General features: G+C 40.7%; 1 protein-coding gene across 8 annotated transcripts in view; it reads left to right on the forward strand.

The window, feature by feature from the left end:
- Nucleotides 1-16,744, forward strand: part of ncanb (neurocan b) — a 182,137-nt gene that overhangs the window by 122,280 nt on the left and 43,113 nt on the right. For 5 of the 8 annotated variants that reach the window (XM_044362515.1, XM_044362517.1, XM_044362516.1 and 2 more), the window contains one exon: nucleotides 2,649-2,765. In XM_044362515.1, the coding sequence (XP_044218450.1) occupies nucleotides 2,649-2,765 (117 nt within the window). The other 3 variants (XM_044362520.1, XM_044362521.1, XM_044362522.1) reach the window with 3 other exon arrangements.

The raw sequence follows: 16,744 nt of genomic DNA on the forward strand, positions 1-16,744 counted from the left end.
AATATGAATACACTTTAAAAGTTTTTAAGGCACTAAACACATGCGTGCCCACACACAGTGAATAAACACAGTTGCTAAGCGCCAAACTTGCCAAAATTTTTCCTAACTTTATCAGACGGTGATGCCATCCACCTAAATCCTTAAGAGCTTATGGATTACATTTTAAGATGTGTCACTTTAATTTTTCACGATGGCAAAGAAAACTCATCTGTAGTATTGCAGTAGAAAAAAAAAAACCCAAAAACCGGAGCTGTTACTGTCTGCGGTGTGATTGACTGAACCCTCCTTCACTGAGGCTACCTGATGACCTGGACCTCAGCTGTCAGTTACACTGTGTGCATCACTGCCTTTTCCACTGCAGCAGATACATGTCCGCCTGGGCTGTGATTCAGAGTGGAGAGATGTCTGTGTAGTGGAGATTTAATACCAAAAAACCCCCCAAAAAAACATGCAGAGATACTTAGATGTCAGACTTATCTTTGGCAGTACTGGAAGCGCGTCTCCGGCAGATTAATGCACAGGGAGGAGATTGCAGAGCACACAGGTATGTTTTCAGACTGAAACTCAAGGTTGTGTTTTTTTTATCTTGAATATATGTTTATGGTATTTTGAGGAAAACCAAAATAAATTCGTAATAATTCAAACTTTACTGAATACCTGTTTCATTCAGCTGATATTCTTATACAGGTTATATGCAGTATCTTATTCTTATATATTTCAAATGGCACGCACACGCGCACATGCTATTTCAAACTTCATAAAATCACCTTCATCTTTCAACAAAGACATTGGATTTTACAGTGGATTAGAGAAACCAGCTGCCTGGAATTGAAGGCGCTGTAAGCATTTTGATATAAAAGTCATACACAAGTCACTTAGAGAAGTATATTCACCAAAAAATATAAGATTTTGATATTTTAGATATGCCAGAGTGTTCATGTTTGAGTCAAAATAGCTTTTCGCATTTTCACATCGCCTCATTTACCTGAAGAGTTGTTGCGGACAGCAATAGTGAGAGTAGATTCAGTTATTTTCCCTCATGAAAACATACCAAAGTTACTGTCACCGGCAAGCTTTTATCCAGTCTCGCTCAATGTGACAACAGCAACGGAGCAATAGCAGAACAATAAATCAGCACACAGCCAGCGGAAAAGAACAAACTGAAGTCCCATCATATTGTTTTTTTCTCTCTTTTTGGAAAAATATTAACATGATTCATCACAATTTATCATCATTTAACCATGAAAAATGTATTTCTCAGTAGTTTAAAGGTTGAGGCATTAAATGTTTTTGGCGGCAGAAACAGTAGACGGACAGACACTTTCATTTTCTCTCCTCCATTACCTGACATTTTAGAGCTAACCAGGTGCTCACACTGACCGTATTCTATATATCTTTTTTTGTTGAGCAGTGTCATGAGATGTGGATTTTACCATCTCCATCAGTACATCATTAACCTTTAAGCAGTGTATGTTTTCAAATCACGTACAGTGTTGTTTTTTCACTCCGCTGATGATTTAAGAAATGAGCCTGTCTCTAATGGTTTTTCTCATTCAGCGAATCACTTTTATGTATTTTCAAAGGCAGCCTTTCCATCACCTCCCCTGCCTAGTGTAACAGCAGTCTCTCTGCAGCGGTGGGAGTCTATCACCCTGTTTCACAGGAAATTGAACACACGCTCACGTTATATCTCACCAGCATGCAACGAGTCAGGGTCACACAAACATCCAGAAATACACACGCATATGCTGGCACATGTAGACATGAATAAACACACTCACACACACGCACACACAAACGACAGTATTCCCAGACTTTCAGGGGAACTGCACTCTGTGTTCTGCACAGCAACTCTCTGCTCATACATCATTAAGTGAGTCGGGGTGTTATTATGGAGAAGATGCAGTGTATTAGATGGCCCGACAGATTGTATCAGGGGCCGCAATCCTATCAGGATTGTATAATAGAAAGACACTTAATCTGGCAAGTTCCCCATAGTCCTTCTTTGCTCACAGAATAAAAAAATCCCTATGCCCGCACTGCGCTTTAACTGTCCTTGTCAAATTCTCCTCCTCCCTCTGTCCCATCCTAAAATATAAGAGCCATAATTACAACTTAATCTCCTCATCCACCAAAACATTTCCCATGAAGAGGCAAGGAGTTATAGCCCCGCAACGTGAAATGTGTTTATTACCTTCTCTGCAACACGGTAATGTGCCATAAAAATAGCTGCCCGCCAGTACGCATGACTGGGCAATGATCAACTAATTTATGAGGACCTTGGCTCATCAGCAGAACCTGGGATGTAAGGTGGGAGAGCGGCAGGAGGGGGGGGTCGACTCAGCACATTGTCCTTCGTCTGGCGAGCATCAGTCATGATAAACAGTGGCGCGACAGACACAACAACAGCCAATCAGTCACCGTGTGGAAAGTCACAGAGACAGGGACGAGTCTACGTACTGTCTGCTCGCTCTTCTTCTGTCTCTGTCATAGAGCAGTGAGAGGGTGACAGGGGCATAACGCCGGCTCGTTTCCTGTCATAGTTTGTCAATATTCGAGGTACTTTCGTAATGCTCTTTCTCTGTAGAAAGTAAATTATGAATTTGCCAGTTAACCCCTTCTCTCTCTCTCTCTCTCTGTCTTTACAGTGGAGAATAACCCGTGCCAGACTAACCCCTGTCTCCACGGAGGGAGCTGCCTGCAGGAGGGTGATGGCTATAGCTGCTACTGTCCTCAGGGCTTCTCTGGAGAGAGCTGCGAGATTGGTGAGTCACTGGCAGGTCAAGGCTGAGGGGAGAGACCTCTGAGGTTACAGCAACCTCAGACAGATGCTGTGTCACTGTGGCATAAGGGAAATAGAGACAAAGATGTCGGGATAACATTTACCAGATCTACTCTACTGTGCAATTAATTCAGGAGGGAACCACCGGCTAGCGTGTTGGCATTGTTTCCTTGTTTATTAGCAGGACTCTGCTGGAGACTGGATACAATCTCACTGCACACAAAGCCAAGTGGAGCTTTCCTGTCAGGTCCAGAGGTTTTGGATCAAGCTCCCTGACTGAAAGTGAATGGAGAATATCCATATGCTACAAGTCAGCCAGCTGTGACAGAGACTGCTCAATGTGGGCTATATGTGCTCAACTATGTGTGTGTGTGTCTGTCTGTCTGTGTGTGTTTTCACCTTCTGCCCCAAGAGTAGTAGGCAGCTCATCTTTCCACTCAGCTGTGTGATGGGAGAGTATGGCTGTCAGAAAATTGCTGTGCGATGTTTAAGGTGTATGAGCGTGCGTGTGTGTGTGTGTGTTTGTGTGTGTATGTGCGTGACAGAGACATGCAAGGACACACAGGCCACAGAGGAGCTATGAGCTCAGTGATGGGTGGAGTAGCTGATTAAAGTGCTGGAGCAGCAGCACATGTTCCTGCGGAAGAGAGAGGACAGGGAAAATAAAGAAAGGAAGAGGTAGATGTGGCATTGGCCGAAAACATCAAAGTGACTTTCTTACTTTGAATGACACCTCTAGAAATACACCAGCATGAACTCCACACGGTTCGATTGAGCTTTAACACATCGGCACAGAGTTGATGTAGACGGTGTCGAGTCTGGCAAATAGATTCTGGGTCTTGGCCAAATAACCGGGGTTGAACTATTGTAAATATTAGATTATATACAGAAGCTGCGCTGTTTAGTAATGTAATGTGGGCATTTAAAAAACACTGTTTCAATACTTGTCTTTATTTCTGCAGTTGCCTTTTTTTTCCCCACAGCTTGTTTTCAGCTCCATTTGCTGTATAAAAGGCCTTGGAGTAAATCTAAGGACATCTGATTTAATATGTGATGTTTATCTGAATGAAATCACTTTAAGAAGCGAGTATAAACAGTTATTAAACAAGATGCGCCATCAATGTTACTTTTCCTGAAGCTCATAAATTAGAAAAGAACACATTGAATCCTGTTTTAGTCCTTTTTTCATGTGTGTTTTTATCTCTGCGTGTTACATATTCATGCATACACAGACAATAGGCCGAGGTTTTAAGGGTCATAAATTATGGAAAAGGGGTCATAGATCAGGGGGCAAGGGTCATGAGAGGCATATTGTCCTGGGTCTGATTATCAATAATCTTTAATGCTTATACTCTAAAGCACATATTATGCAACATTTAGGTGTGCTTGTGCATTAACACCATCGGAGATCAATCAACAATCAATAATTTGTGACAAACACATGTTAACTGCATGAATTACACACATGTACTTTGTAATTTGGTTTGATTTGGCGGCGAGTGAGAAGAAACATAGCGGTTTTTGTAGGCAGATGGAATAAATTATTACATTTTAGCCTGAACGTTAGGAGAAAAGCGCATTCATAAAATATTTGTTATTTACTGATTAGTTCTGTGCCTGCGTGTCTTTCCTCTCAGGAGTGTTTAAACGCCTTTCCCAGTGTTACAAAAGTGTTGTGATGTTGATTATGTTGCTAAACAGCTGCATATCAGATGTTTTAATATTAATTACAGCCAAAGGCAAAAAGGTTAATTGCCTATAACAGCAAAAGTTGACCACAATTTTACCAACGTGCTGTTCTAAAGGAGCTACTGCAGGCGGTGAGAAAAGTGTGCCTTACTTTCTGTCTTGCATTTCCTTCAGTTCATCATTCATAGTTGACCGGATCATTGAGATTTAGAGATTTAGCTCCATTATATTTAGAAAAGCATATAAACCAATATACTCTGCGCTGAAATGATTATTGAGGTAAAATGAGGCAGTGGCACAACAGCTGAAACACACCTTAGAGGCTGTCTCCAGGACTTGGCATGTAGCTGCAATTATTTGGGAAGAAGCATTTTGAGGAGCTGCATTATTGATGGCCTGTGTTTCTACTGTTGGTCTGCAGTTAATATTTATGAGGGTAGGGGTGAGAGAGAGAGAGAGAGAGAGAGGCAGAGAGAGAGGCACTGCTATGGACATCTCAGTGTTAGCATTCCAGCTCTGCTAGATCTTGAGACACCCCTTTCCTCATCTGTATTCCAAAGTGAAGAACTTTATCTAAACTGATTTGAGACTGTCAGTAAAGACATATGCACAATAATGTCTAACACCCCCAAAACTGTAATCTATAAGTTATGGTATCCCATTCATCATCAGGACCAGTAAAGCCTGGATCCTGCAGCAGATGAAGTGATTAACGAGGCACATCATCACAGTCAGTCAGTTTGATGACCATGTGCTGAGATACAATAATGAATTAAAGTTATTTTCTGCGGCTGAGATGAATGTTTGTTCACAGATACAAGAGATTAAAATATATCCCAAGACAAATGCACCTTGGGGATTTTGCTGTTCTACTGATTATGTCCACATAAAATAGTCAGATATCTCAGTCTTAATGTTTCTAATCCTACTTGTTGTTTGCACAACTGCTGTTGACAAGCGAGAAGTGACATGCAAGTTTGTTTTGCTGCTCTGAAAAAGTATCAAAAAGATCATTGTACATCAAAGGAAATTCAATAAATCCACTCCAATAGTCCTCAAGGCTCGCTGGTCTTGGACTGGACTGCAGATCAGTCAGCACAAACAAAAAGGAAAGCAGTGCAATAGAATCTAAATAACACTCCATAAGTATCGACAGATTTTATACATTCTACAAAATAACCCCAGATGAAATAACCAACTTTCAAAAGCAACTCAAACATTGTTCCTTAAAAGTTTCAAGAGTGAATGAATAACACCAATTTCTTAAGTCATTTTGTGTGTTTTTTTTTTTGTTTGTTTTTTTTTTTTGCTTTTTGCATCTCATTCCACTTCATTTAGGTCGTAAATTCATTCTCCAAAAACAACCTTACGTTACATTTGAGTGAAAGCATTTCAGATTACATCGATATAATGTGACTTCCTTATAAGATGATTTTGGCTGAGTAGGAGGGTGGATGGCTAGATAGTTGGTTAAAAGCAGGAGGAGAGCACAGTTTGAAACCACTAAGTGGACATTTTTACTGTCACGTCGGGTATTTTACTGCTGTTAAACCAGACATTTTTACCGTCACGTCAGGACATTTTTACCACATTTTACCAATCATTTTGACCATGACTATGATCTTCCCCTAATCTTAACCCTAATCCTAAGTGGTTTTTGTGCCTAAACCTAACCAACTGCATTAAATGACATATGAAATGTCCTTAAAAGTGGTTAGCCATTTATACGCCATCCCATGAGATCACAGTATGTAATCAGTACCAGGGATGTGGTGTTGAGCATGCTGGCTCGCTTGTGCACCTAAATTTAAAAGGGATTGTTAAAATGATTCATTACACCTGTGTTTCACCTGCTGTGATGGTCAAAATGTCTGCTGCGAGAAATGCTTGATGTTAACGTTTATGTCAAGTTGGAGGAGAAGTCCGAGAGGTGCTCAGAACCATTGAAAGTTAAGATATCTATAGTTCAGTGACAACTGAGAAAACTCAATCTAATGATAAGTACTGTGTGATACTGTATGGTCAAAAGCTCCAGAAAAATCAAGTGGACTCTTTATATAAAGGTGTTAGAATTGTGTTTAAGTGCAATATTTTTAGCTCTTTAAATGAAAAAATCCACGGATGGAGCAATGAGGTCACCAGCATTGAGTGATTTGTTTTAAAGGTTAAGATACATCCTTGTGTTTTCCATTTATATTGTGTCTGTCTTGTTGGTTTTTTTTCCTTTCTGGATCCTGAAAGTAAAATCTCATTCCCTTTGACAGCAGCAGCTATTTCTGTTCAGTTCAAATGTGGTTTGTTTTGGAGGGAATGCATTAACCTGTCGCAATCTATCTCTCAACACAGGTCAACAAATCACTGTGATTCTAAATGGAACAGGAGTTAGGAAAATTATTTCTGGTCCAGTGCTGTTTGTTCTTCAGAAAGGCATCAATCAGTCCATCAGACAGTCAGGAGAAATAAAGAGAGCAGGCATGTAAATAATTTCAAGCAAAGCAGCATTACAGATTCTGTAAGACATTTCTATGCACCTGAATAAACTACAACATAGATGCAGATGTATATAACACAGCTGTGTGTTTTTATTTTTGGCTTTTCACAGGAGAATCAGAACTAATAGCTGGTAGAGGAGGTTTTGGATTTAAAATTCAGAGTGTGTTGTGGGGTCAAGACGGTAAATGATCCTCTTAAAAAGGAGGAAATTACTCTGATCGCTCTCTTCTCTCTTCCTGTCTTTCGACCCGTGTCCCTCTTCCTCTCCATCCATCTTTCTCATGGCTCAGTGTGGAGTCCCTTTCTCCATTTTCTCTGTCGCTTGCATGATGAATTAGAGGAGATAACCGCACCTGAGCAGCTTCCGAGAAGCTCAACAATTTGACCAAAGTGACACGCTCCAAAAGGTTCTCTCACTTTTTCTTTTTCCTCCTCCTCCTTCTCCCTTATCAGCGTTGCCCTTTTTTCCCTCCTGTGCTCTCTGACAGCTCCTCAAGAAAATCAGTCAGAAAAAAAACAACCGGAGTGCAGGCGGGCACAAGAAGCCACATGTGAGATATACACCTACACGGTCCCATCACTGCCTTACAAACTACAGTAATCTGCAGTCAGATTCACAGTTGGTTTGAAGAACTCCCAGGTCAATTTGAGCAAAATAAATTAAATATCAACATCTTATATCTAGGCACACAGCAGTGTCTTTCAGGCTGGTTGTCAGCTCGACAGGAAGCACACCTGATTTTTTTTCTTTTTTAATTTTGCACCTCCACACACGCTTTGGCCTTTTTTCCAATCATGGTGATTGGATCTGAGGTTTCCCTCCTCTCCCCTGCTCTCCATCCCTACTCTGTACTTTTTATCAAAAGCGATTTTTTTTTCTCCCCTACTTTACCTTTTTATTTCTCTGACCACATCTTCAAATCTTCACCCCGTTGCTGCTCTTTCACCCCCCCCTTCTCCTCATTTTCTCTCCTGCTCTCCTCTTTTATTAATCTTCCATTTCTCCTTTCTCTGTAATTTTCTTTGTCCTCTGTCTATCACTTTCCTCTCTGCCTCCCTCACTCTTTCCTGTCTTTTTGCCCGGCACCCCTCCAGCACATTGCTCTTTGGCAGGACCTACAGTAGCGCAGCATCGAAATTGCTCTGCACTGCAGAGATAGGGGTGAAAACAAGCCTGTAGCCCCTCCCCAGCATTTCTCCCAAATAACACATTTCATTTCCGGCCACACTTCCTCACTCCGCTTGCAACCCCTAACCTCTACCCCCTCCTCTTTCTGGCTCTGTGCTCTTTCTCTCCCTCACTCTGTATTTTCCTGTCAAAGGCCAATACAATTATTCATACAGAAATGCCTCTGTACTCATGCATAAAATGAAACTTATTCAAGCTCACATGCTCACTCACCTGCATACTCGAATTGCCAAATAGGCTCACAAGGGTACACAAGAAATATATTCTGCTTTTTTTTTACTTTCTTTTTTTATAACTGTCTTCTTCTGACACAGATCTGCCCGCTCTCACACACACACACACACACACACACCTGTTTGGCACTGACTTATATAAAACCAATATGTACTCAACACTATATGAAGAGCTAATGCATAACTCATGTTTAAAGAGGCTGAGAGAAACGCCCCCGCTGGGTTTCTGTATTAACTAATTCATCCTCTGGGACCCACTCCACTCATATCAGCTCATATGATTGAGCCTGAAAGATTCATGAGGTTGTGGCTATTAATATCACTGGCCCCTAACCCACCTTAGCAGTGTGTCCACAGATCTGAGCGATGAGGTCAAAGAGGTCGGGGGGGGGAAATGGGAAGGACAGGATAATGGATGTTTTATTGTAGATACACATGGGTATTTGAGATATTGGTCAGCAGATCCCAAGACATCTAGTGATTGTGGGTGAATTGAGGCTAAAAGTGAAGTCGGCATGCTTAGAGCGAGAAGTGCATGCGATAAAGCAGAGAGTTAAACAAGTGTGTAACAAAAGTGTAGGGCCAAGAAAGAAGGAAACAAGCAGATAGATTCTCAGTGAGTTGTAGAGGGTATGTAGAGGAAGACAGATGGAAAGGGCTGGTGCTGCCATGCTGCTCCCCCCCAGGACATCCTATTCATTCCTTCATTAATGATGGAATAGATTTATGTGTTTGGCTCCAAATCCTCCCAGTTCTATTGGTTAGGTCAATGTGTTGTGGAGTTTTACTGCTATGTCTTGCCTTCCACTTTCCCTGCAATGTTACTTCCAGCAGTGGCTATACGGTGAAAGAATGCACCGTTAGAAAATGATGATTCATATAATGAGAGATTTCGTAGCATACGCGGAGTACAACAGCAGAGACAAACATAATAGTGTTGAATGGTAGGAAATGAAATTCTTGATTTTAACTGGAAACTCTTACCAAAATCTATCTACCTTTTCCTGGCAAATTACCTACAGGAAGCTGGCATTTTTAGCCAGTGTGTGTCTGTGTGCACATGTGTGTTTGCGTACTGAAGACTGTCCCAAAACAAAGACGTCTCCCTGAAATCTCATTAATACTAACAACCATCACACTCCAGCAACTCCAGCCAAGCTTACATACTGTTACATTTCCCAAACTAAAAAATTGAAGCATACAGGTTGAAATTACAAACATTAAAGCATAAATGTAACAACTGCCCAAGTATTTCAAACCATCCAAGGGTTATGTTATAACTAATAACATTTTGATTAGACTTTTATTGATAATTCTGTAATATTAGGGCTGCCCTTAGAGTTTCTAAAAACACATGTATGAACATAGTTGTTCCTTTACATCCATGTCCTCCATGGATCATCAGCTGGTTAGTATGCTGACTTTTTGCCAGGGACATGCAACTTCAGCCTCCGTCTTTTGGCATTATATCATGTTTGCATCATGTGCATATTAAAACCTTTACCAAGATTCTTGTTTTTAAATTAATCAGCTGGAAACCAACCAAGTCAGGGAATTTTAGCGTTAGCATTAGTTGGCTGTTGGCGACAGTCGTCATTTCAGCTGACAACATCCACCGTCATATGCTAGAAATGAGAAGTCTTCTTTTGTTTACTTCTCTGTGAAATCGGAGACCCATTGTTTCACAAATTACTTAGAATTTCAGTGGTATATATGTAAACTGCATATGTGCACTATGAGAATGGAAAGGCTGACAGACGTAGCAGCAGTAAATAAGAGGGGCAACGCTTACAGAACAGCCCATTCTCCCGTGCATGTGTGGTCAGCGCTATAAAGATGCATTTATGCTCCCATAGCACCACTCTGACATTATAAAACTGGTAGAAAATACTGAAAAACCAGGGATTTAATGATTCTGTATGGTTGACATAGTGTTCCTTTTAGAGTTCCTAAAAATATTACCACATAATCTAGCAAATATAAACGATAATTTCAAAGAATAAGAACAATCTACATTTTAAACTTTAATCATGGTGAAATATCCAGGTTTTACCAGGAAAAGAGTGACATATCCTCTAGAAAGACAGAAAAACCTTCAACCCAAATGAAAACAAAGCAGCTACAGCAGTCTGACAGCGATATAACAACAAATGACTCAGCACAGGGGCTCAGATGAACCATGCACGAGGCTGGATGTGACAGAGTGTGTGGAAATGGCAGAGTACGTGTCTTCTGTGTGATTGATGACCAGCAGTTTGTCACAGTTTGTCGGCAGCTGAGGAGCTCTTAAAGAGCTATGATTGGCTGGCTCAGCCTCTCCCCCTATGCCTCATTAATTCATCCACGCCACTGAATTCCTCAATCAGCATTATGATTGGCTGTATCCTCCCTCCACACTCACCACCACCCATGCTCTCGCCCCAATCCTGCCAACACCACCAGGAGTGCCTGAGCACTGATTGGAGCTGCTCGGCCTGCAATTGATTCAAGCAGTGATACATATACACACATTCACACAACATAAACGCAAACACACATACAAAAGTGGTCAACGCATAGAAATAAGTCATGAAATTGCAAAATTCAGCTGTAATCTAACAAAAATTCAGGGAAAAAAATGAATTCTCATGGAAGCTCACAAATACAACCACAGTCACCTGCAGGTGTGTAACAGTGTGCAGTTAAACTCTGTTCATGCAAGATAAGAGATGACTGGTTGGCATCATTTCCCAGGTTTCAATAAGCGTAGATCCTCCTTCCTCTCCAAACTCCTCAAGACAATGAGAAACAAAGGACATACTGGCTGCAGAGTTGAATGAGAGTGTGTGTGTGTGTGTGTGCACGCGCATGTGAGCACTGCATGCAGTATATCTTTGGTGTAAACACACCTGCAGATTAATGAGCTGCTGGCCAAGTTGCCAGGATTCACCTCTTTCTTTTTATCAGGTTTTCATTCTCTCTCTCTCTCTCCTACACACGCACACACACACACACACACACATATCACACATTCGCCACCTCAAGTTGACTTTACCATTCTTCTTTGTAATTTACTCGTCAGCTGAAGTGTCTGGTACAGTTGAAGTGTCTGGTACAGTGGATGAATATGCAAGCATGTGGCTGATACGTGTTTAACTCAGCGTGTGAGTGCACTTGTGTGTGTGTGTGTGTCGTGCTGGATAGACGGAGGCAATGACTCTGTATACACTGGGTGACAGCTGTAGGAGGAAGTGAAGCATATAAAGGCTGGCCACGTAGAAAGCGGGACAAATTGATTTCCCATGAAGACAGGGAACTGGATTTTACATAGGAGGGCCTTATCAGCATTCCAGAAACACTCACACGATGACACACAATTATAGACACACAAACACCTGCAGACTGGGACACAATCTTATATAATCAAGTATGAATATGAATCACATAGGCTACATTCATATGAGAGCGCGCACAGGAAAAAAAAACATATGAACACATGCAGTCCTTGACAAACTATATTCATTTGATAACCCGTAATTTTTAAATTACCTAAACTACAACTGAATGATTAATCGTTTTTATATCAAAATTGCAAATTGCAAAATCTGAAAAAGTGCAATTTTGAAATTTTAAAAGCTGCTTTTTAAATTCTAATTTTATAATACTATTTATGTTACATAATTAATGTCTTAACAACTAGCTATGACAGCTTGTTTCACCAGCTATCATTACATCTGTTGTTAATAAATTTACTCAGCTGAAGCTAATTAATTTTAATTCTGTGAATTGGCAAAACAGTGAAAAAGAAATGTCTCCTGTTGCCTTGTTAATAATATTAGTATATAATAGTATTTTCCCTTTTTTTATAAAAGACCAACAGATTGTGTTAGCTACCAAGCAGATAGCTTGGTAGCTAACAAGTGTAAATGTCAGAATCTACCAGTTACAACTTTTAATCGCATGTTAATACTGTTTAAGTTTACAACCATAAAAGCTCTAAAACAAGACCTTAAAGATTCAGAGCTATGAAGTAGCCAGTCCTGCCAGTCATCCATCTAATGGATGACAATGGAGCCAATCTCCGCTGACACTGGGTGAGAGGCGGGGTACGTCTGTAATGTTAGGTAACGTTGGCTCAAGCAGCTACAGTGCAGAGCTGTTAAAACTACTGTAGGTGTCAAAACTTGCCAGCGGTTTGTCATTATTACAATAACTGGCCCAGTATACAGCTCTTAGTGATACATATGACACTTTTGAATGTCATTATTATATATAGATATTATTAATTTTGACAAATAATAATAACCACCAATATTGTATCTTGTATCTTTATAAATATGAGCTAAATTAGTGATTTTTTTCCATAGAACACTGGACAAGAAACTGGACAAAAAAGAAACCTGTGAGGATCTCGACAAAACAAGCAAAAACACTTTTTTGTCAGATACTATTAATGTAGAAACAAGATAATTTTGTGATTTTGCTTTGTAACCCACAAATACAGGCCTGTAGTTTAGTTTTTGGAAAATGATCGCTATCATAATATTGGTCAGAAAAATGAAATCTTCCTCAAATTGTTCAACCCTAACCTAAACATAATCCCAGTCATAATTTACTGACCATAAACCAAGTCCTAGACCTAAAATATCCCTTTTTAAGAACAGGGGAACGGTCATATGTTCTCATTTCTGCTGGACATTTCTCATCTTTCTATCCTTGTTGAGGGGTCATGGATCCTCACAGATGTATGAACACACACATACAGTACATACACGTATACAGACATGAACACACACTGGGGTGACCTAACCCAACAGTACAAAACGGATTTCTTTCTTATCTTCGTGGCCGCAGGCCAGAGATGTAGAAAAAATAGCAAGAGACAAGACCAAGACAGAGCAGAGAAGAGAAAGAGGGAGATGTCAGCAAGAAAGCGTGAAAGAGAAGGAGACAGAGCAAAGATGATTGAGAGGATAAAGTCCTTGACTGGGCGTGAGTGTGACTTACTGTCAAACAAAAAAATTAGCTGAAAAATAGTAAACAACTCCTTCTTAAGATTTACCGGAGATTGGTTTGGTTCACGAGCTTTTTCTATAACAGAAATAGATTTAAAGATTCAACATAAGAGGTTTCTCCACTCAGAAACACATCCTTATATAATTTCACTGTCAATGAGTAATTGATTCTGACAGGACGAAGGAAAAAATAGATAATTTCATTCTACTATTTCCTCTTTAAGTATGTCAGAAATAGCGACAGGAGGCAGAGAATAGCCTGTCATTCACCCCTCTGGGGAACTGCTCTACTTTAAGAGTAGAGTTTTTGTATTTTTTAAGTGTGCACGCTCACACAAGTGAGGAGTAGGAGAGAAGGAAGCAAGCAAGGAGGGAAGGGAAGAGTTTAGGGAGGATGGAGGGATGAAAGGGAGGTATAGAGAAAACAGGAGGAAGCAAGAAAGAGGGGAGGGTGGAAAAAGAAGAAAGACAGATGGAAGATGGAGCGCTGCGGAGAACTGAGGGAGAGAAGGAAGGAGGGAACAGCAGGTGGAGGGACGGAAAACGACAGCATAAACGATCTATTTTAATAGTTAGACGCGTAGCTCTTTCAAACTGATGTGAGGTGTGTTAACGATCACACCCCGGGTGTCTCGGGCAGATAAAGTTGTCAAGGAACGGGCCAAACCCCACACAGCCCAGAGGGACGCTGCCGCTGCTAACACCGGAAGCCCTAAAGGGACACCTGTAAACCCTCCTGACTCAAAGGAAATTAGCCTGGTAAGACCCACAGGGCGAAGGAGGATAAACTTGCCATTTAGAGATCTCCAGAGGGAGCGAGAGAAAATAGAAGGTGAAAGAGGAAGGAGGAAGTGACAAATGAAAAAGAGGTATGCAAGGGAAGTAAATGCAGGGAAGAAGCTGTAGGAGAGAAATGAAGAGAAAAAATGGAAAGAAAAGAAAGGATTTTTTTTGTTTTTAAAGGTTGCACCTACAATATATATATGATGCTGCTTTGGGTCTATTCTGCATTCTCTTTCATTTTAAAGTCCTCCACTTCTTTTCTTTCTCCATCTGTGAGCAGACAGAAATAGAGAGAGAGGCTTTATGATACTGATGGCACTTGTGGCAGCTTGCTTGGCTTCTTCTGTCCCTGGCTGCTTTTTCCTGGCCACTGGCCCCCTCCCACACAAAATATAAACAGACACTGAAGATGGAGCCAGTAAGTAGACACACACACATACACACACACATAGCGTCACTGCGTAGAGTCAGGCTGTCAGAACTGAAGGCTAGCAAAGCGATGTGAGATGTTGTGACACTTTACCTCATTACATTTTCCCAGGCTGTTATGAATGTTGCAGCAGTGCTGTCAACCAAAGAGAAGACCTGTCTGGAACATACTGTGGGCACACGCATCTATACACTCACACACACACACACACACACGCACACACGGCCTTGACACATGCACGTTAACATTGCACCACATGAATTAAGATGAATACTTTACTGCTTTTATATTTCATGTCGTGGTGTGATTTTTTTTTTGGAAATGTCTACAAGGCAGGTTTTAGGCTCACTTTGCTCGCTTCCCCTTGACGCACAAGAAAATCTGGTAAACTCTGACAATTTGGATCATTTCCTGCATGCGTGCGGCTCTCAGTACATCGTCTGAGCTCCAAGATGTAATTGCTTCTGGGGCTAGCGGTGAGGTAACATATCCCTGTTCATCCTAACATCTTAGCCAAGTAAAACGGATGAGACGTTTTTGTCTGTTTTCACCAGAAACCCAGCGATGAAGAACTTTTCTCCAGAAGCTGGGTTCTCTGATAGGTTGATCAGCATTGCACTGAAGTCTCTGGAGAGCAGCACAGAGCCGTCGGCTGTACCAAAGCTGCTGTGTTGTCTGTCTGTTTCCTCGTCTCCCTGCTGATCCTGATCCCTTTGTAATCCACCTGCACCCAAACACAGCTGAAAGCCCGAGACTCTACAGTATACTGCTAGCACAGACACACACACACACACACACAGAGACACACAACTCGCGTGTCCATTCAGACAAACACACACTTCACAGGTGCCACCAGATAAATAGGTACAGTACATACACAGATACTTGTACGTATTGCACATTAGATCAAACAGACATAATTATACTTGTAAACAATTAAAAAGTTATTTCACATTTATGTAATTAATTAATCATTCTCTACATTATTGTCCATTCTCTCTCATGTTTGACTCAAATTTTGTTCAAATAAATATACAAATTTTTTTGCTGTGAACAATACTTGATCAAACATCTCTGTCACAGATGACCCACATTTGACCCACTCACACAGAAACAGACTGTCACAGTCAGTCCCTGGTTGTCAGTGTTCACACAGACTCTGTAACGATATTTCAGCTCATTAAAAGCTGTCAATGCAATGTATCGAGATTCAACATGATGTTGAAGTTATCTGTTGTAATTTTGTAGGATTTCTTTTCTTTACACAGCCTCTTTATGAAAAGTGAATTCAACTCGGGTTCTGAAATCATGTTCAAGAATGTTTGAGACTGTGACGAGCACGAGGGAACGTAGCCCTCCCATTGGGATGTAATAATCCTGACTTAATTCTATACTAACACACGCAGTAATCCTGCGCTTTTTATGAAACATATGTTCCCCCTCTTTCTTACCTTTGTAGGTTTGCCTACCCTTTGTCTTAAAACAATACTCACATGACTATATTGTATATCTAGAAGTGGTAGATCAGGGTCAACTAGACTAGCTTTAGATTCTTGAGACATTTCACCTCCCATATGAAAGGCCTCATACTGGCTGTGAAGAGATCTTTTCCTAATGTGATTCCAGTGTAAGAAATGCAGGACAAAATCCACAGTTCTCATTGTGTGAAAATGTATTGTGAAGCTAATATAAGGCTTCAGCAGTCTGAGTCAGACAAATCTACTGGGTATATTCCTAAGTTACAGTCTTTTAGTAACATTAAGAGAGGATTTTGTACTATGTTTTATCCATTTGATACTTGATTTGACTAACTCACACTGCTGACGCCTCCTGTCAGCTTCAGCTAAACTTTCTAATGTATTTTTGGACTGGAGCCACCATTTTTTTCAGCAATCACCAGTTTTGCCATGTGAATATTTTTTTAAGACAGACTTCAAAAAATGTTCACCTATCCTTTAAGGGCACACAATATCGTGGGTTTACAATCTAACAAGCCTAAAATGAACACCTTAAACCTTTTCCTCATCTCTGCTGGGCTGCTCAAACACCTGAAACGTCTTATTTGAGGTAGTAGAGCAGATTCATCTTGTTGCAGGGTAGAAATCCTGTTACACACAGAGAACTCCTGTGTTATTATTCAGATGCTACAAG

This window comes from Thunnus albacares, chromosome 9 (genome assembly GCF_914725855.1).
Source record: "Thunnus albacares chromosome 9, fThuAlb1.1, whole genome shotgun sequence".
Classification (NCBI taxonomy): Eukaryota; Metazoa; Chordata; class Actinopteri; order Scombriformes; family Scombridae; genus Thunnus; species Thunnus albacares.